At 41.7% G+C, this 20,899-nt stretch overlaps 1 protein-coding gene across 1 annotated transcript in view; it reads left to right on the top strand.

Moving 5' to 3' along the window:
• Positions 1 to 14,161, top strand: part of SCYL2 (SCY1 like pseudokinase 2) — a 29,373-nt gene extending 15,212 nt beyond the window's left edge. Inside the window, exons 9-18 of the mRNA XM_068142738.1 lie at positions 18 to 194; positions 1,151 to 1,273; positions 2,542 to 2,655; positions 3,134 to 3,266; positions 4,986 to 5,104; positions 5,744 to 5,844; positions 6,553 to 6,619; positions 6,752 to 6,841; positions 7,676 to 7,795; positions 8,384 to 14,161. Of these exons, the coding sequence (XP_067998839.1) occupies positions 18 to 194; positions 1,151 to 1,273; positions 2,542 to 2,655; positions 3,134 to 3,266; positions 4,986 to 5,104; positions 5,744 to 5,844; positions 6,553 to 6,619; positions 6,752 to 6,841; positions 7,676 to 7,795; positions 8,384 to 9,025 (1,686 nt within the window). The 3' untranslated portion in view covers positions 9,026 to 14,161. The remainder of the gene's footprint in view (positions 1 to 17; positions 195 to 1,150; positions 1,274 to 2,541; positions 2,656 to 3,133; positions 3,267 to 4,985; positions 5,105 to 5,743; positions 5,845 to 6,552; positions 6,620 to 6,751; positions 6,842 to 7,675; positions 7,796 to 8,383) is intronic.
• The last annotated feature ends 6,738 nt before the right edge of the window (positions 14,162 to 20,899 follow it).

Raw genomic sequence — 20,899 nt, 5'->3', positions numbered from 1 at the left:
TGGTTTTTGTCTTCTAGCGGGTTATAATTCAGCGAATTTTGCCCTGCTTGACTGCTGAATTTGTGAATCCTGATATGGTGCCCTTTGTCTTGCCTAATGTTCTCCTAATTGCTGAGGAGTGCACCAAAGAAGAATATGTCAGGCTCGTTTTGCCTGATCTTGGTCCTGTTTTTAAGCAGCAAGAACCAATCCAGGTATGTTAATATCATTCAGATTCAATTTTTTCTCCTTGGTGTCTTTTCCCCCTGAAAAATGACTAATTGTGCCATTTCCCTTTTCCAGCATCACATAGATTACCCAACCCTCTCTGTGGTTGTCCAGGCAATCAGTCTTGATTCATACAAAATAGAATTTTTCCAGGAAATACACAAAGCCTGTACCCCTCCGTTGTTTTTGCTGTGTTTTATGAGGGTGTATTTGCCTTTGTAGATTAAATTAGATTAGCAAACAAGGAAACATTTAATTTACCACTCAGTTCTTACTTTTGCTTGGTTGTAGGTTGTAACCATCACTTATCTAGCCAATCTTAGCAGGGTTGTACCATAGAAGATAAAAACAGTAAGAGATTACCATTACTGTAAAGGAGTTGTGTACAGTTCTGGGCTCTCCAAGGGAAATGGGGAAGTACTGGAGAGAGTTCAGCGGAGAGCTGTGAAGGTGATTAAAGGACTGGAGCATCTCTTATGAAGAGAGGCTGAGAGACCTGGAGCTGTTTATTCTGGAAAAGAGAAGGCTAAGAGGGGGCCTTATCAATGTCCACAAATACCTGAAGGGTGGCTGTCAGAAGCCAGTCTTGTTGTAGTTTCAACAGTGGCTTGTGGATCAGGATTTTCTGCAGGTGGATTTTAACAGAAGGTCATGTTGGGAGTAGAAACAAGAACTCTTTCCTTAGCCATTGCTTTCTTATTTCAAAAGGATTAGTCTAGAACATGCATATTCTGATTGATTTGTATTTGCTGGGTTTGAATTCAATAATATGTCAAAGTGTTTTTTATTTTCCATGCCTTCAGGCAAGCAACATGGTAAGTGATCACATTTACTGAGTTACCAGAAAACAAGTTTTTGTGGTATGATACAACACAATTTCAAATGTATGTGTGCTCTTCTGGAGCTAAAGCTTTTGGCTTCTGAATTGTCTTTCTTTTAATAGATCTTGTTGATCTTCTTGCAAAAAATGGACTTGCTTCTAACCAAAACTCCAGCAGATGAAATCAAGAACAGTGTTCTACCAATGGTTTATAGAGCCTTGGAAGCACCTTCAATTCAGATCCAGGTGTAGTGTTTGCAACCTTTATTTGAAACAGGGTTTTTTCACTTTTCCTTAAGCTGGTGTGCCAACTTTTTGTATACTTATACATTTGTTTACTTGGGGAAAAAATGGTGCAGCTGTGTGATAGTGCTGAATGTTGAAAGAGATTAATGTTTTATTAAAGAAAAGTTGGGTTAGTAAAATAAAATTCAGCTTCCTTATTTTCCAGTAGCCTTTTGACTGTTCTAATGCTCTTATCCTAAATTGCTCCTAGCAAAACACAGAATGTGCATTTACTGCATTGCTGGTGCAGCAGAAACTACACAAGCATGCATGCTCTTGCCAGTCAGTGAGAGGTGGCTTATTCTGAGGTCACCCTGGTAAGATCCTGTGTGCTGACAGTTACCTTGGGAGACCTGATTTGCTGTCAAATCACATTAGTACACCTGGTGACATTTTTAGTTACCCATGGTTTGATCTTTCTCTACCTTTCTAAGGTTCTTTTGTTGTTTTGTGTTGGCTTTTTTAAACCATTCTTCTACTGGAATTAACTCCAGTTACCCAAAGGCATTCAGGAGTAGGGAGTTAAACAAACAGGGGGGAGGAGTTAAAGAAAATACCTCTTAAAGAAGGATTTTGGATAATCAGATGTGACTTTTACCTTTGAAAAGCCTTTGCAATATTATGGAGGAAGTATTTTCTTTTCTGAATACCTAGTGTGATGTTTTATCTGCATCAGGAGTTTGGTACTCAGGTGTTTCCTTGCAGCATACACTTAATATTACTGTCTCTTGTTTTTTGAACTTGGGATGAATTCAGGCTGTTGGTTTTTCTCTGTTGCCTATCTGATCATGATGCATGCTTTTACCTTTCCATTCAGCATTGTGCTGCTGCAGTGCTGTTGATTGTGCTCATTCAGATTTGCTCTCTTGTAGGGGAGTGTTCATTTGGTGCAATGAAAGTTGGGGTTTCTGTGAAGGTGTTTTGTGGAAATGCAAGATATTTTTGCTATCCAGGTGTTTATAATAAAACTTATGAATACTCTTTTCAAATCCAGTTTCCAAGGCTCTGTATACATATCATGATGCTTTATTATTTCAGCTCTTTTAAAGTGAGTCTGACAGATTAAGGTCAGCTTAGTTGAGTGTTGTATTTCCTTTAAATATTTCTGTAGAAGGAAAGCTTAAGAATACCTTTTAAACTCATCTTGAGTTTATATTAGTACTAATTTTGTACTGAACATGCATGTTTCTTTTTAAATACATGTGGATTCTCTTTTTTTTCCCCCATAGGAGCTTTGCCTCAACATAATTCCCACGTTTGCCAATTTAATAGATTACCCATCAATGAAAAATTCATTAATTCCAAGAATTAAAAATGCATGTCTGCAAACTTCTTCTCTTGCTGTAAGTACCCTAACAATTTTATCTTTTAGTCCTCAGAAAAAATCTTGCTACCTTTAATTGCTTCAGCTTTTCTGCTCTTCTGTCTTTAAAGAAAAGCCCATCAGTGTGCTCTGATTTCTCCCTGAGTTTATTTTTTCCAGCTTTTTACAATTAAAAGAGCACCATTAATTTTCTTGTTCTTAACAGTTTTTAAAGTTAACAACTTGCTGTGTTAGTAGCACTGTAAAAATGGTGGAAGTGTGTCCCACAATTCCACGTTAACAGTGTGTCCTGCAGAAAAGCCAAGGTTTTGTGAGCAGTGTGGAAGTCAGTGTGTTTGCCTTTCATGACACAAAGAGGGGTTTTTAACTTGTCTTGAATTTTCTATATGAAGGTTGTGGTCAGTATCATCTGCTTTCTTCTGAAGTATTGTAAAAGACATTTTTTTTTCTTAGGCAAAAATCCTGTAAAGAGTTTGTTTAATTCTTATACTTCCCAGGTCCGGGTAAACTCACTGGTGTGCTTAGGCAAGATTTTGGAGTACTTGGATAAATGGTTTGTACTGGATGATATTTTACCTTTCCTACAACAAATTCCATCCAAGGAACCTGCAGTGCTAATGGGAATTTTAGGTAATTAATATTTTCAACTTTCTTCTCTACTTTGACCTGGTTGCTCTGAAAGGTTTTTATGTTCTCACTGATTATGTTTACGTAGTGTATTGCTGAAATAACTATTTAAAACTTCCTGGTTCTGGTTCTTGAGTGTGCCTCTCTTCAGTTGCCTTACATGTTGCTGGTACTTCCAAACACTACTGTATGTATTTGTAGTCTTCAGGACCCAATGCAGTTCTGAGTACTCATGGCAGTTCTTGGGCTGTGACACACTGAGGCTGTTTCCCTCAGAAGAGTGTATGATCCATCTTACTGCATTCAGATGCTGCTGGAGCTTTTAAGATATTGCTGTTGTCTCCTCTTCCCATTTGTGTATGTCAGATGCTGTAAATGATTGTCTACAAATCTGCTGCTCTTCACTGCAGGTTTTGTGAGGCTCATTATGTTGGGCATTTAGGCAAACATGGCTGCCTTTGCACTGCAATGGAGCATAGTCTGGGTGAAGCTTCACTAAATAGTTAACCAAACCTTGTGGCTTGTTACTTCTGGAAGTGGAGGTCTTACTCCTTGTCATGCCTTCCTAGTGCCCCTCTGGTCCTTGCCTACCTCAGAATGTGTTAATCTAACAACTTGATTGGGCTCAAGGAGACTAACCAGAGTCACTGTGCCAAGAATGAGATGTAACTGCCTGGCCAAGTCTGGGAGGCAATGGCCAGTTTTCTCACAGACAGTAGGGTAGCAGGAGACCATTTGTAATAAGCTGAGCTGTACCAGCAGCAGCCCTCATTAAACACTGTAGCAATATGTGATGCCGATATTTTGCTTTGCTTAAAATCAGCAAAGAGGGCATCTATCTACTAAGTTAAAGCTGCTGTTTCCCTTTGTCCTTGCAGCTTTGACTGGTATTTGCTGACTGCAAATGAAAAGTTGTATTTACTCCTGAGTGCTACTTGCATATGAACCCTAGTTTGGAAATGATGGGCTGAAATCAATTTTACATGTGTGGGTTCTCCTCTTTTCTGGAATCCTAGTACCTTCCATCTACTGGATGATGTCTTCTCTGGTCAGCTGACAGCTCTGTTCTAATACTAAGTACAGAAAGTGAGGAAAGTTGCTGCCCCTCATATGTTCAGTGTTTACCACCAGAGATGAACTATATAAGCAAAGGAATCCCTCTGTCAGAAACACTACAGAACTTGTAAGCTTAGCCCTGTATCACTCATGTCTGCCAACATCCTGGTGACTGTAGAACAGAAAAGATTGTGCATGATTTCTGATCCCATCTGTAACACTTTTAGGTGAGAATCTTTGTAAGGTGCAGAAAGCTCAGTGATAGTTATTCCCAGAGACTTCATTGTGCTAGGAGAGAACACATCCTTAGTTAACACAGCTTAATTTCCCAGTGGCAATTTGTCAGTGTGTGGTAACTCAGTTGCTTGTGGTATGTTTAAAGATGCATATTCTCACACAATCAACCAAGACAATACATTGCTTAATGGAAAGTATTGCTATACTGCAAAGGATTGCTTTGGACCTCCTCTTGTTCTGAGCTGTAGGAAAGCCTCTTGCTATCATACGTTTGTATTGGGGATAAGTACTTAGCTTTTATGATTCTGTTGGTGATGTTTGTCCCTGCTTGCACATAGAACCAATGTTCAGATGATCTGTATATATAGAGTGCCACTTTGTTCACACTGTTTACTAAACAATTTGTGCTGTTTTGCTGTTATATGTCAGGTATTTACAAATGCACATTTACTCATAAGAAGTTGGGAATCACCAAAGAACAGCTTGCAGGAAAAGTATTGCCCCATCTGATTCCTCTTAGTATTGAGAACAATCTTAATCTCAATCAGGTAGGAACATGACTGTTGTGTGCTCTTACTTGATAAATTGGAGGGAAATGGATCTAAGTTGATGTCAGAGAGGAATTCATGCTCCTGTTTGCCTGTATTTGTTGTAAAACCAAACAGCCAACTCCAAATGCCCTGCCATTACTGCTGTATTGGCATGTTTTAAGCTTGTTATTTTTCAATGCATATAAATGAGCCAGTATAAACTATCAAAATAAATACAATTACCATAAAAGTGCCCTGCAGAAGCAGTTATCTGCAAACATAATTGCAATTCAAATGAAAAGCTAAAGTGAAATCTTTAAAGTTTCTTCCTTTGCTCTTGTTTATGAATGTTGTAGATAATGTAGAAGTGCAATCATAGGATTTTGTTGAGAATTAATCTGGTAATGTTCATCTGTAGGCTTATAATTGTCTTGAGTTGCCTCTGTTTTAAGTGATATTTTCTTTTCACTCTGTTCTTTTACACTCTGCTGGTAGCTGGGTGTCTAGTGGAAGATAATGACTGTGGATTATGAATGATTTAAAAATCTTTGCTTTATCTGATATTGTGTTATGAGTTTTATGAGATATTACCTTTTAAGTTCTATAACTGAATTCCATCACTGCAAAATCCAAACTCCTTGTGCATTTCTTTTACAGTTCAATTCTTTTATTTGTGTTATCAAAGATATGCTTAATAGATTGGAGGCAGAGCATAAAACAAAACTTGAGCAACTTCATGTCATGCAAGAGCAACAGAAGTAAGTGTTCATTTATATGTGTAAGAAGGAACAACTGAGGAGAGATTTAGATTTTAGGGACTGTCAGAAAACTCTAACCATAGCAATAAAAATAGCTAGGTAATTCTTCATTAGTTGAGAATTACCCAAATAAGCAGAGTTCTTGGCAAAGACTTGTTAGTTCTAGAATGACAATAATATTGTGGTGTCAATGGTTCAATGAAGTCCTTAACACTTACAGAGTTCAGTCACAGTTTACTATTTTGAGGCAATGTTTTATAATGAATTCCTTAAATGTACAAGTTTGTCCTGAGCTCCACTGGTGCAGTTTATGGTTTGCTTCTGTATGCTAAGTTGCTTTCCTGTGGTTTTTGAGAAGATGAACCATGCTGGAGAAACACAAGCATTGCAGCCTTTTAGAAGGCAATGATGTTTAAAGGTACTTAGAGCTATTTTGTGGAGTCTGATACAAGGTGAGGTTTCTGAGTCAAATGAACCCAAAGTCTGTCACCCCATTCAAAAGGAGAAGTAAATCCATGAGAAATCATTGTTAGGATACCTTTACAGATTGAGATATTAACATTTTCCAGTCACTTGTAAACACTCTGTAAAAATGGGAGTGCTCTCAATGCAGTTTTTTGTCTTTGTCCTTTAATAACCCACATTGCTGAGTTGAGGATGTGACTGTAAAGTTACCTTGTTATAATATGTGTACTCTGCACCATGTAGATCTTTGGATATAGCTAACCAAATGAATGTGTCTGAAGAGGCAAGATCTAATAGTACAAGTAATCAGGTAAATGACAATATTTTATTGCATTTCTTACATATAGAAATTTGAAAGCTAAAAATTCCTTAGTTAATATTTGTGTTACCTGAAATTACCACACTTGAAATAACTATATTCTGTTTCTTGGAACCTAAACAGATTGACAAAGTATTTAATACTGGTGGAACTGACCTCCTAACTAGTGGATCTGAAAGTAAAGAGAACGAGATGTCATCAAAACAGAAAAAGGTGTGCTGTACTTTGTTTTGGATTCCAGTTACATCCCTCTGCCTACTACAAGGCTGATGGGGTGGCATACAAAGAGCTTTGACAACTGCTGTTGTGTAGTTCTGCACCACACATAGTCACGTGGGTAGGTCCACTCAGAAATCACAGAATGTTAGGGTTGTGGAGACCTTGAAAGATCATCCAGTCCAACCCTCCTGCCAGAGCAGGATCTCCTGGAGCAGGTCACACAGGAACACATCCAAGCACAGGTTTTGAGTGTCTTCAGTGAAGAAGACTGCAACCTCTGCAGGCAGCCTGTTTCAGGGCTCTGTTACTCTCACAGTGGAAAGGTTTTTCCTCGTGTACATGGAAACTCCTGTGCTCCAGCACCTGCTGCCCCTTGTCCTATCACTGGACATCACTCAGCAGAGCCTGGCTCTGTCGTCGCATCACTCACCCTTCACGTGTTTATAAACATGGATGAGCTCACCCCTCAGTCTCCTCTTCTCCAAGCTAAAGAGCCCCAGCTCCCTCAGGCTTTCTTCATAAGGGAGAGGCTCCACTCCCTTCATCTTTGTGGGTCTGCACTGGACTCTTTCAAGCAGTTCCCTGGGGTTCTTCTTGAACTGAGGAGCCCAGAACTGGACACAGTATTCTAGATATGGCCTCACCAGGGCAGAGAAGAGGGGGAGGAGAACTTCTCTTGACCTACTAACCACACCCCTTCTAATACACCCCACTTTATAAACAATATATGTGGTTTTAACACATTGTTGAAATGATAGTGCTATTTATGAAAGAAATATCAGTGTAAGAGTAACCATTCTTCACAACTTGATACTTTCCCCTTTAAAGGCATCGCTTACACTTGAAGAGAAGCAGAAGTTAGCTAAAGAGCAGGAACAGGCACAGAAACTGAAAAGTCAGCAACCTCTTAAACCACAGGCAACAGCAATAACACCTCCAGTGAAGCAGGTGAGAAAGAACAATCTACTGCAGTGTTTCCATTGGAGCTGTGATGCTTTTCCCTTACCAGTGATGTATGCATTTAGCATTTCTATCTGCTCTGAGTCACCTTTGTTTTAACTGGTAGTACAATAGCACAGCTGAGAAAAATGAAAACAGATTTTCATCTGCTTCCCATTTGCATCAGGAGCAATATTTCCCAGTTTTTAAATTGGTGGAGTTTCAAAAGGGATAATTATTGGGAGGCTATTGTTCTACATAGGAAAATAAGCACATATTAAAAGCAGGGTTTGCTTTAAAGAGTTTATTAATATGTCAAGGGCTTGGGGCAGGAATAGGGCAGGTAAGCAAGTGTCACAGTAGTACTTTGTGTATTGTCTTACATGTCAAATTAAAGCTGCAGAACATCTAGTTCTAAGCAGCAAAGAATGAAAATAGCTTAATTACTTTTGAGTAGAGTTATATTTCACGTTCAGTTCCATGCAGTAGATTCTAATTTCTGAACAAGGAATGCCACTTCTGCAGAAGCAGTGACACAGACTGTTGCTAGGCTCTTTGTACAGGAAAAGCATTTAACTGCCTTTTGTGTTTTTGCAGACTAAGGACTTGACAGATACCTTGATAGATAACATGTCATCTTTGACTAGCCATTCTATCAACAAAGCCTCTTCAACTGGCTTCTCTTCTGTCCCTCCTATGGCTGTTGGAATGGGATTTTCATCACCCCTTGACAACACAAAGAGAAACGTCACAAACGGACTGAATACTACCATGGGTTTTCAGACTGCTGGATTCACTATGGGAGCTGGTCCCACCACTCAGAATTTCTTCAGTGGTCCAAGTGCAACAGGAGCAACGAAGATGAACATTGTACCATCTGCCAGTATGCCAAATTACAGTCCTATGAATGCTGCATCTGCAATCTCTCCATTGACGCAACAGAACAGACCCCCAGATATGTCTGCTTTAGATAATCTTTTTGGTCCTCAAAAACCCAAAGTTAGCATGAAACAGTTGGCTCAGCAGAAATCAAGCCAGTGGGTTAATCAGTTTGTACCCCAACAGGGGTCCCCAGGTGCAAGCAGTTCAGTTTTGGGACCTCAGATGAACATGCTAGGACAGCCTGGCTTTGGTATACAGGGTAATCCTTTCTTTGCCCCTCAGAACTTTGCACAACCGGCAAACACGATGACAAACAGCAGCTCGGCTAGTAATGACTTAAAAGATCTTTTTGGGTAATGTGCTTCTTTCAGAGGTTGATGAAATTTGGATCATGGGTAAGCTGATTATCATATTTTCTTTTTTTGATTAGTAAAAGCATGAGTTGGGGAAACTTGGAACCCAGCAGGTAAAGACTTGACAAAGGACTTGATGATGTTGCGTTCACCCGGTACTGCGGCAGGATCGCGTAAGTGCGAAGTCATCTCACGTGCTCAAGATTTCCTGTCTCTTCACCCAACATCAGAGCACTGAAGGAGGGTGCATGTGTTCAATCCAAAAAGAAGCAGCTAAGTATTTTAAAATTAGTCAAAAGTGGACTCAAATCAACTTCTGAGAAATTGCCTACTGAATTTAGTTTCTTGAATTTGACAAAATGCCCAGGCTGTGATCACCCTAGCGAACACAATCCTGCAGCCCAGTCCTTCCAGTGTCTGCTAACTTCTTGCTGATGATTTTTCTTGCCCTGATCTGGCACAAACTGTCACTTTTTGCACAGTGTCCTATGGGAAAGTAAATTCTTAGGCTGCTTCCAGAAGTTCTGTTAGCAATGTTACGCAGGAAGATCTCTCACCAGTAGTGTGGAAGAGGCTGACAAGAGAAAATATGTTGTAGTTCTCCTAGAAGATGATTAAAATGATTGTGGTGGTTAACAGCAACAAGTCAGGAGGCATAAGAAGTTACTTGGTGGAAGTTTGGGACAGAGTAGTGATGCTGCTTCAATGGTCATGCTGGTTTACAACCTGTTGTCGTAATGCCAGAGCCCTGTTACCAGCCCCATAACAAAAGCAACATCCCACTTAAGGGGGATTTAAAAATACATGCGGTGACCTGCCCCCACTTTTTCTGTGTCCCAGTGCTTTGGTTAATTTGATACTGCTTCTGACTGGTGTGGAGAGAAGAAGAAAAAACCAAAAAGACAAGAGTAGTTTTGGAACCTCAGAAGACTGTTCACTGCAAAACTGAGCTGTTGAGTGCCCCAGCTGTGTACCTAAGCAGTTCTGTGTAGCTCAGCACACCCCCTGCAGTCACACAGAAATATCCTGAGTTACTTCCTAGTCCTCGGCTCCACCGAGAAGACAGAAAAGGATCACCTCATGCGAGTGGCACCATGGTTGTGTGAAACAGCAGACTGCCACACATTGCCTTGGCTGGAATAAATGATTTCATTTGAGTTTCGTTTTAACCCCAGTCCTTGTGAAGGGTAGCTGAGCACAAAGGGAGTTTTCAAACGCAGGTCTGTAAGCTCTAGGACATGTAGTAAATGTGGAGGTATTTCAGATCCTTTTTTATTGTATTACTCCAAATTAAATAAAGCTCTCCAGAAAACCAAACAGTAGTTTCTTCTGCTTTCCAGAAGGTGGATGTTCAGCTTGCCCATGATAGAACCTCTGCTCTGTCAGGTTCTGCTGTTGAGGTTTAACTTTTTCTTTCCTAGGGATTTCAGGAGCTTTCTTAAGGTAATATTTTGAAGACTGTAGCTGGCTATTTTGAGAAGGAAAGAACTAGTGACCTTTTTCTATGGGAAGCCTACATGCTTTATTTTTCAAAGCCTTTCACTGAAGAAATTGTTCTTTCATTTGCTGCTTGAGATACCAAAGGGCCTTATGCTGTAAAGGGGACTTTGTCTTTTGTTATTTCCAGGGTTCTAAGCGGTGAGAGCATTAAGCATATTTCTTACGGACTCGTTGATGTATTATAGCTGCTGCCTTAGTCCTGTCGTTTTAAAATACCTGGGGACCAGTGAAATTGTGGTTTAGAAAACAACACCTAACACATTGTGATGCTTATGTGCTGTTAGTATCCACGGTTAAACATTGTAGGTTATGTTAAGGTATCTGTGTAAACTTAATATTAGAACTGTTCAGCTATTTTCAGTTCCTTTATGGTGGCTACTACTCTATACTCTCAATCACACTAATGTCCTCTTTTATGTCAGCTTTTGAAAGCTATGTTTTTTTGTTAGGGCAAATTAAGGCAAGCCTTTGAAGAATTACTTGAATATGTATTCCTTTAAATTATTTGCAAAAGAAGTCTATATTAAAAATCTCCTAGGATTCAACAGTGTATTAAATGTAGTAAAGGCAGGCTTTCATGTCAGTGTCCCGAGCTGGGCTTTCAGGCCCTCATCCCTGTAGACTGGGGGCTTTTCAGAACTGGATTTGAATTTAACCTGTTGGAGGGAAAATTAGCTGAAGAAAACTATCAAATTTGATATGTTTGAGCTCCTAAACTGGGGGGGGGGCTGAGGTGTGTTCTTTTGGCATGGGCTATCTGACAATACAGTCTTAGAGGAACAAAGTGAAAGTAACCCTACAAGTTCAAATGAAGAGGCTTTTCAGTGAAGTGGTAGTGTGATGGAATAACATCTTTACCTGGCTCAAGTAATGTGAGTTATTTTTTTTCATACTTATATTTGAGAATATAACTTGATTCCTCTTGTTTACTGCATTTTTTTCTGCAGAAGGATAGGAACAGAGGAAACTGAAAAGGGTGCTTATGAAAGTTATAACAAAATTTTCCAGTTGAAAAGAAACATAAAGGAAAACTACTTCATTCAAAAGGAGAGGGTCAGATCTCTCTTCCTTTTAGATGTTTCCTGCTTAGTGCATCAGGAAACTGAGTGTGCATGAAGTTATCTGATTATGTCCAAAATTAAAGGAAGGAGGACTTGCAAGAAGAAAGTCACCAAGGCCACTTGGCTCCTGCTGCAAGTTTTCTTTGGGAAGCCTTGTCCAGTTGGTCTGTCTACTTACAAGTCATCATTCTGAGGCTCTGCAAGAGGCTTGGAAGGCTGCTGTGGCCAGAGTGAATACCATTGATTGAGGGCAAGAGCTGTACTTCACATCCAAGTTGTTATCTGGGAAAGTGTAAGAGGAAGAGACAGTGTTACGAAATGTGGTCATTCCAGGGGCTTTCTGTTACTGGACTTGGATGGAAAGCACTGTTACATCTAGCATGGGCTGAGGCAGAATGGCTGTCTAGCCCTCGTGCAAAACAAACTGGAGAACACAGGTTTGAGATTGGTATCTGATTAAGAAATTACCAATTCCATTATTGATAAAATAACCTGGTAGAAGTTGGGTTTACAATGCCATGAACAACGCTGCCAATTGAACATTTCTTTTGTATTCAGCCTAATGCAAAGGAAAATGTGGAAACCTGGCAGGCTATATTATCACCTTACAGCCTTTATCCCCCACTGCAAGTAGGTCAGCACCCCACTGTGCAAATTAGAACAGGGTCTGAGCTGAACTGCCCAGCCCACCTGACTTACTTTACATTCATGTGTATAGGAGAGGTAAAGAGAAGAGTGATTCCCCGTTCTTTAATTGATTTATCTATATTACGTTTACTACAAGAGGAGAAGTGGAAATAGCTGCACTTCTTGAGTGTAAGGATCAGTTGTGCTCTAGCTGCTCTGGTGTTTGCTAAATGATCCTGACTCTCTCAAGGGGAGAGGAGCAGGAAGTGGAATGGCCCAAGTGTCATTTCAGGGATGGAAGAGGGAGCAGATTTTCTGTTCCTTTTCATCACACACATGTTGTGAGTAACGCACAGCTCAGCCTCTGGAACCTACTTGCTCAGGAGGACACCAACACCAGAGGAGTCTTTTGAAAGGTAAAGGAGTCTACCAATTATCTGGGAGAGGGGCAGAGAAATGTTCCTGGAAACATGTAGAATGAATGCCACAGTTTGTTTCAATGGAGATGCTGTGTCTTCCTCTCAATGGTGATGCAATTAGAGATGTTGGGAAGTTGTGGCCTTACAGGTCCACACAGATACTGAGTACCCCGTGTAGGAGGCTGAATTTTTGGACATGGAGGTGCACAACATTTCAAGCCTTAGGATTAAAACTTTCCTTTTCTGTTAAGTTTTGTCTTGCTAGCACCACGTGTTTCACAGGTATGTGGAAGTTCAACAAATACCCCAATGGCCTTTTTGACTAAGAAAAAAAATCTCTGGACATCTGTATTATAACCTCTGCTACAATGTAATCTATGTAGATAGGTACCTAAGTGTGTATATAGATTACTGGATTTTAGATAAATTCTTTTTTTTTCAGTTGATTTTTCAGTTCAATTGCACCAAAAGAGCAAAGATGAAATGGGAAATTAGATCTGAGTCTTAATTCCACAAGGCTTCCATACAGGCTGACAATGATGTAACACTTTTGTTATCACAGCCTTCCTCTGCCTTCATCTATGTGACTTGAGCAGAAAAGGCAAGGTTTCAAAGCAAATTTATGAACACTGGATCTCTCATTGCTGATGAAGCTTTAGGACTTCTAGAGTGACCTTTGTTAATTGATTAGAAGGGTTTTTTATTGGGGGTGAGTGAGAGATTGCTGATTTGTGCCATTTCCAACAAGAGAAATGGGAGAGGGAGTACAGGAGAAGTACCCTGCTGTCTATGTGACCCTTTTTTGTTCTTTAGTAAGATATATGCTGCATTTTATATTCTCATCATGAACTTTTACTCTGAAATAGCTGTGAGGAAACCTATCTGGAGAATTTTCAGATGAGTTAGCTGATTTGTTTTTTAAGTGAGGTCCTGCCTTGTACCTTACTTTCCATTAGGTTTTGACTGCTTGATGAGGAAATTACACATGGCAGTAAAACCTTGGATTCATACACCAAATCCTCTTGCCTTCCAGGCCTCACACTTGTATCAATAGAACAAAATAAGCCCCTGAAGCTGTATTTAAGTTCTCTGAAACAGTTCTAACTGCTGTACAGATTTCTGAGATGAAGTTGTAAATCAAAAATGTGTTCTAGTGGACCTCAGGCCTTGTGCAGAGTATTTAGTATCTGTTTACCTGTCTAATCGTCCAGTCTCTGTACTAGTAGCAGTTTCATGTTTCGATTGTATAGCATTACGATTCTCATGAGGTTTATGAAGTGATGTTACTGCAGTGTCAGCTGTGAGTCATAAATAGAACTGTCATAGCATGGCATTAATGTCTCTCTGGTTTGTTGGACAGCTCTCCAAAAGAAAACAAAACAGCAAAACCAGCTCAAATTTATTCTTGTATCAACTTTTAGATCAGTTACTTAAAAGCTATGTAAAAGGTACAGTGACAGTTTTGAGAAATTCATATCACTTTGTACTCTGAATGAAGTTGCCTATGGGAAATAAATGAACTTTTCATATTTTCATGTTGGAACAGGCTTTTTATTTTAAATTTGCATACAGCTACTAGTAACTTCTGTAGAAAGCTCCATTTGAAGTACATTTTATCCCACATAATTTTGGGTTCGTTTCTGAGAGCAGTTGCTGTCCAGCTGTCTGTGATCACATATACAGAATACAGAACTAACCAGGTTGATAAAGACCTTGGAAATCATTGAGCCCAACCTATCAGCCAACTTCATCTAATCAACTAAACCATGGCACTAAGTGCCTCATCCAGTCTCTTCCTAAACACCTCCAGTGATGGTGACTCCACCACCTCCCTGGGCAGCACATTCCAATGGCCAATCTCTTTGTGAAGAATTTCTTCCTAACATCCAACCTAAACCTCCCCTGGCACAGCTTGAGACTGTGTCCTCTTGTTCTGCTGCTGGTTGTCTGGGAGAAGAGACCAACCCCCACCTGGCCACAACCTCCCTTCAGGTAACTGTAGACAGCAGTAAGGTCTCCCCTGAGCTTCCTCTCCAGGCTAAGCAGCCCCAGCTCCCTCAGTTTCTCCTCATAGGGCTTGTGCTCCAAACCCCTCACCAGCTTAGTTTGTTCTGGTTTTAACTCATCTGGCAGCTGAGCTCTGGCAGTCCAGTTATAACAGAGGGGTTTTCTCCTTCCCTTTAGGTGGGAAAGAAGAAGGGAGCCAGGAACACAAATAGGTCATTTGAGGTAAGGACAATTTTACTGCTCTGTTCCAGGAGTCTCAGATTACACCAAGAAAATAGGAGAAAAGGTACCAGCACACTAATTCCCTGTCAGAATCTGGGGTTCTGATGCCACATTTCTCATTGACTCAGCAACCAGCCCTTTCTCTAAACCTGGATTTCAGAGTTTGCCAGCATGCTGCAGGAAGCTAGTTCTCAGCTTTGTGTACTATATAAATTGATTAGGTATGAGACATCTGAGATCTGATCTGTTCAGAAGTATCCTTATAGATAAGAGCAGGTCCAGAGGGGGGGCCACAAAAATGATCAGGGGACTGGAGCACCTCCTCTATGGGGACAGGCTGAGAGAGCTGGGGCTGTTCAGCCTGGAGGGGGAGACCTTAAAGCTGTATTTCAGTACCTGAAGGGACTGTAGAGAAAAGCTGGGCAGGGACTTTTTACAAGGGCTTTAGTGATAGGATGAGAGGGGATGGGTTGAAGTGTGAGGGGGGCAGATTTAGACTGGACAGTAGGAAGAAGATTCTCTACAGTGCAGGTGGTGAGACACTGGAACAGGTTCTCCAGGGGGTTTGGAGATGTCCCCTGCCTTTGGGGCATTTTTTGTAGTTTGATTATGCAACTGTGATTTATGTTTCCTAAGGAGTTTTATGTTTCCATTGCTTGATTCTTGCTGGTTGAGAACCGTTGCAAGAGAAAGATTGGCAGTGAAGTGCCACCTTTGCAGTGAACTCACTGTCACATTCTGCAAGTCAGAAGGGTACAGCTGAAGCTCTTTGATTAAATGAGCACTAAAAATATTACTTAAGCAAGTCAAAATCATTAACTGGCTGCTGGGTAGGAGCTGCTTTTGTATTCTTTTCATGACATAGATAATACAAAGCTTTCATTTTCTGCACATTGGAGAAATTAAAGAAGTGGAGGCCTTCTCATACATAATTAGCAGTTTAACTGAGCTCAGACCCATGCTTTTACCAAAATGTTTTCCTAGGATTCTGTGCCTGCTACTTTCCCAGGCTCTTTTCTGGTGTAGCCATCTCTTGCAGGCCTTCTCTTTCACACACAGTATCATCGTGGTTGGAAAACACCTTTAAGATCATTGAGTCCAACCATTATCTAACTCTGCCAGGGCCACTAGTATATCATAACCTTGAGCATCATGTCTAGATGGCTTTTAAATATATTCAGGGCTGGCAACTCAACCACTTCCCTGGGCAGCCTGTTCCAGTCTCTGAGAATCCTTTTTGGCAAAGAAGTTTTCCCTTGTATCTAACATAAACCTCCCCTGGCCTAACTGAATGCCATTTCCTCTTGTCCTATCAGTTGTGACTTGTGAGCAGAGACCAACACCCAGCTCTCTACAACCTCCTTTCAGGTAGTTTCCTCTATCAATACCCAAAGACAGTGCATGGCTGTGTAAACTCATAGAGCCACAAAAGCATCAGAGGGCTCTGACAACCTCTTTTCTGGCAGTACTCGTCAAGAGAATGCTGAAGCTCAGTGGCAGCCTGAACTTTGTGCCTGTTGCTCTTCAGCTGGAGATTTTTGGTTTGTCATCAGTAAGCTGCAGAAGGGAGCCTAAGGTGAAGCTCTGTGTCTCTGCTTGATGGTCAACCTCTGGCAATCTGCCTACATGTGCAATGGAGATGGCTGATGAGTGAGTATTTGTTTCCTTTACTACCTCTTCTGCTGGCAATGTAAGACTGCTGGAGAAATGTTAAAAGCAGCTGCAGATAAGTGATCCGGAGGGATACAGCAACCACACAGAACAGACAGGCAGATTTCAGGGAATGGATGAGGGGAAAAAAGAAGAAGAAAGGAGAGTAGAAACTGTCATCAGCCAAAATAACAGTTTGGGGCTCCCCAGTTCAAGAGCATGCAGGGATCTACTGGAGAGAGTCCAGTGGAGAGCTGTGAGGATGATTGAGGGACTATTGACTATCTTTTGTATGAAGAAACCCTGAGAGAAGTGGGGCTGTTCAGTCTTGAGGAGAGGGCAGGAAGGCAGAGAGGTCTGGACAGACTGGATAGATGGGCTGAGGCTAATGCCAGGTACTACACCTTGGGCCACAACAGTTCCATGGAATATTACAGGCTTGGGGGAGAGTGGCTGGAAAGCTGCTCAGTGGAGAACCTGAGGATGTTGATTGATGATTGGTTGAGTATGAGCCAGCAGTGTGCTCAGGTGGCCAAGAAGGCCAATGACATCTTGGCTTGCATCAGGAATGGTGTGGCTGGCAGGTCTAGAGATGTAGTTATCCCATTCTGTTTGGCATTGGTGAGCTCACACCTTGAATACTGTGTTCAGTTTGGGGCCTCTCACTGCGAGAACATTGAAGTGCTGGAGCATGTCCAGGTAAGGTCAGCAAAGATGGTGAAGGGTCTAGAGAACAAAGCTTATGAGCAGTGGCTGAGGCAAATGGGATTGTTTACTCTGGAGAAAAGACTGAGGGGAGACCTTGTTACTTTCAGCAACTGCCTGAAAGGATGTTGGAGTGGGATGGGGACTGGTCTCTTCTCATACACAAGTGACAGGGCAAGAGGAAACAGCCTCAAGTTATGCCAAGGGAGGTTCAGGTTGGATATTAGGAAAAAAAATCTTCACAGAAAGGGTTATCAGGCATTGGAACAGGCTGCCCAGGGAGGTGGTGGAGTCACCAATCCTGAACTCATGGAAGTGGTGCTGAGGGATGTGGTTTAGTGGCAGTAGCTTAGCAGTAGTGGTGGGATTGTGAGCCCTAGGATTTGGTGATCTCAAAGGTCTCTTTTAACCTCAACAGTTCTACAATTCTATGTCATATTTTCCTAGGAGGGGCAAAAGGGAAAGCAGACAAATTTCAGGAGATGGCATCGTGAGCTTTTGAGTAACTTGTAACAAGCGGGTTTCTAAAACCATCAGAGCAGTTCCTTGCTGATAGTGACAGGTAGTAAAAGGCTATTTAAGAGATCTTCCCACCCAACCTGGACAATATAACGAAGCCACCACAAGGTGTCACTGTAACCCAAGTTGCAAACAGAAATGTTCTTACCCAGCTACAACGCTTTCCTTGGGCTGCTCTGTGAAGGTTAAAAAAGGACCTGGTTTGAAATAGCATAGAGTACTCTTAGAGCCCTAAATGTGATTTTAGCATTGTGTCCTACTGATACATAACGTATGATCATCCTGTCTCTTACTCTTATCTCCTCTCTTATCTTTTGAGCCAGTTTCAACCCTTTTTACACGAGTAACAATTTCTAGGATCCTAAAGCGCTGCATTTCTTTAAAAATAAATAAATTTAAGGGGAAAAAAATGGCAGGGTAGCACACACTCGACTAGACACCAGAAAATCTAGCAGACAAGCTTTACAAAGGTCTTGTCCATGGGAAAAACATTATCAAACTCACACTGCTGTAGACATCAAAGCTTACTAATCATATGCCCTGTGTGCAGATGAAACCATTATTCAGCACTTCTGCTCCACTGTTTTGCTCCCTTTAGAAGAAGTAAGCATTTAAAACTTCCAAAGAGACTTCCTCTTGAAATAACACAAAGTTTTAATTCAATTTCACTTCCAGTTAGGGAGACAGGGCACCTAGGATTTTCTAGCCTTTGAGCACTGAGCAAGCGCTACAAGACAAAGACACCCACAGACATGCAACTTGCTTTACCAAAGGGAAGTTCCTCCAAATGAATAACTTGAGCAAGCTCTGATCTAACAAGCAGCTGACAAACACCAGGGATGTGATCCCATGGCCTTGACCTGAAAACAAAACAATTAAAAATTAATAAGGTTATTCTAGTCTGACTTCCCTGGCCAGGCTGCCACAATGCTTTGCACTTGGTGCCTGTGTCCAGTGGAGGACCCCAGCAGCCTTTGGTTGGTTGGTGTTAAGGCTGATCACACAGCAGAGAAGCATCTTTATGTTCACTCAGCAGACGCCTAAAGGTTAATCCCAGGATGTGAATGATGGTGTGGGCATGGCAGTTCTGTGCCTGGTTTAATGGCCGTGGTGGTCTTAGGTTGATGGTTGGACTCAATCACCTTAGAGGTCTTTTCAAACAGAAACAATTCTGTGATTCCATGGCTATTTGTTAAGAGTTCAAAACTTTATGATTTACAAACACTGGGAGAAGTGGCTGCTTGTAAGGTTGTGTCAGTAATCAGCCTGGAGAAGAGGAGGCTTCAGGGAGATCTAATAGCAGCCTTCCAGTACCTTAAGGGGGGCTATGAGAATGAAGGAGAGAGACTGTTTACAAAGGCCTGCAGTGACAGGACAAGGGGCAATGGCTTCAAACTAGAGAAAGACAGATTTAGATTGGATATTAGGAGCAAGTTCTTTACTACAAGGGTGGTGGAACACTGGAACAGGTTGCCCAGGGAGGTGGTTGGGGTCCCATCCCTGGAGATATTCAAGGTAAGGCTGGACAGGGCCCTGGGCAGCCTGATCTGGCTGAGGATGTCCCTGCTGATTGCAGGGAGGTTGGACTGGATGACCTTTGGAGGTCCCTTCTGGCCCAGGCCATTCTGTGCTCCTATGATTCTGTAGTTAACAGGAGCACAGCGTCTGAAGGGCGCTGCACATGTGCTGTCCACGCTACACTGAAACAAGTAGCAAAAGTTTCCCTTTCAGTGTGGCAAAGACTTTATCCCAATCGTTATTTTGAGGAATGATCAGTCGAAAGAGCATAAAGATGATTTTGCAGGCTTTGCAGCCAAAAGAATATAACTGTAACAAATTAGGTAGGCTCTAGGTCTACCTTTACGTGCACCTGTAGAAAGTTTACTTCCAGGTGAGAATTATGTTTATTGCTGGCTCTGCAATGTTTATTTCATGTTTAGTTTTCTTCAGGGGATGCTGCAATCACAAATCCAGTCCCTTCCAACCCAGACCATTCTATGATTCATCCTCTGATTCTAAGAGGTAAGAGAGGGAGAGGGAGAGAAGAAGAAGAACGGGAAGGAGAAAGCAGTACTTGTGAGCTGAGGAAGTTTTGCTTGGCTGGAGTCTCTTCATTGCAGAACTGGTTACAGTTTCTTTCTACTCTTTGAATAATTCATGTGCTGTAGAGCAGTATTGGAAAACTCTAGCCTCAGCAGAGCTAACTCACACATTGTACTAGCAGAGTCCTCCCATAGCCAGCAGTAAGTGCAGCTAGTGCCATGGGGGCAGCCAGCTCTCAGCACTATATTTACCTGCATGCCTGTAACAGGACTTTTCTGGGTGCATTTCTGTCTAGTTGGCTTGAACAGCAACTGCTCTCACTGCCAGCTCCAGGACTGCCTGGGAAACCTTCCTTGCAGCATGTCTTGCTGCCCTGGGAGCAGCTGCTCCCCTTCCTTATGCCGCTCAGGCTTGAATCTGGCCATATCTACAGCTGAGCAAAAGGAGGAGATTACTTCTAGTTTGTCAATCCAGATCCCTGGCCCTGGTGCACCCCAGCCCATTAGGGCATGCTAGCAGTCAGAGCAGCAAGGTTACCCCAGTGGAGAGCACAGGCCCAACACATCATATGCATGCTTTAAAACGCTCTCCCTCTTTCAGAGGGAACACAGACAATGAGACTTAGCAAGCTAACTGCCAGACATCAGAGGTATGATTTTAGGGATAAATACATGCAGAAGTATGTAACAAAATTGTCTTCCTTTTAAAGAAACATGCATTTGATGGCATTTGGGTACCCAGCCTTTCAATGGTGCTCTGTGATAGGAGAAGGGGCAATGGATACAAACTGGAACAAAAGAAGTTCCACGTCAATATGAGGAAAATCTTTTACTGTAAGGGTGATGGAGCACTGGAACAGGCTGCCCAGAGAGGTTGTGGAGCCTCTTCTAGAGACTTTCAAGACTTATTTGGGTGTGTTCCTGTGCAGCCTGCCTTAGGTGATCCTGTGTTGGTGGAGGGGTTGTACTCAATGATCTCTGGAGGTCCCTTCCAACCCTTACCGTTGTATGATTCCATGGTATGAGTGGAGGGTACCTGTGAAGGGGAATTGTAGCTTGAAATAATTCCCTCCCTGCAGAAAGGACTCATGCATGTTTAATCAACTTCTTGCCTTTGCCATAGATG

The sequence above is a fragment of the Melanerpes formicivorus genome, unplaced genomic scaffold (genome assembly GCF_026170545.1).
Source record: "Melanerpes formicivorus ecotype bairdi unplaced genomic scaffold, bMelFor1.0.p_v2 SCAF_8, whole genome shotgun sequence".
NCBI lineage: Eukaryota > Metazoa > Chordata > Aves > Piciformes > Picidae > Melanerpes > Melanerpes formicivorus.
This window is presented reverse-complemented; position numbering and strand designations above follow the sequence as displayed.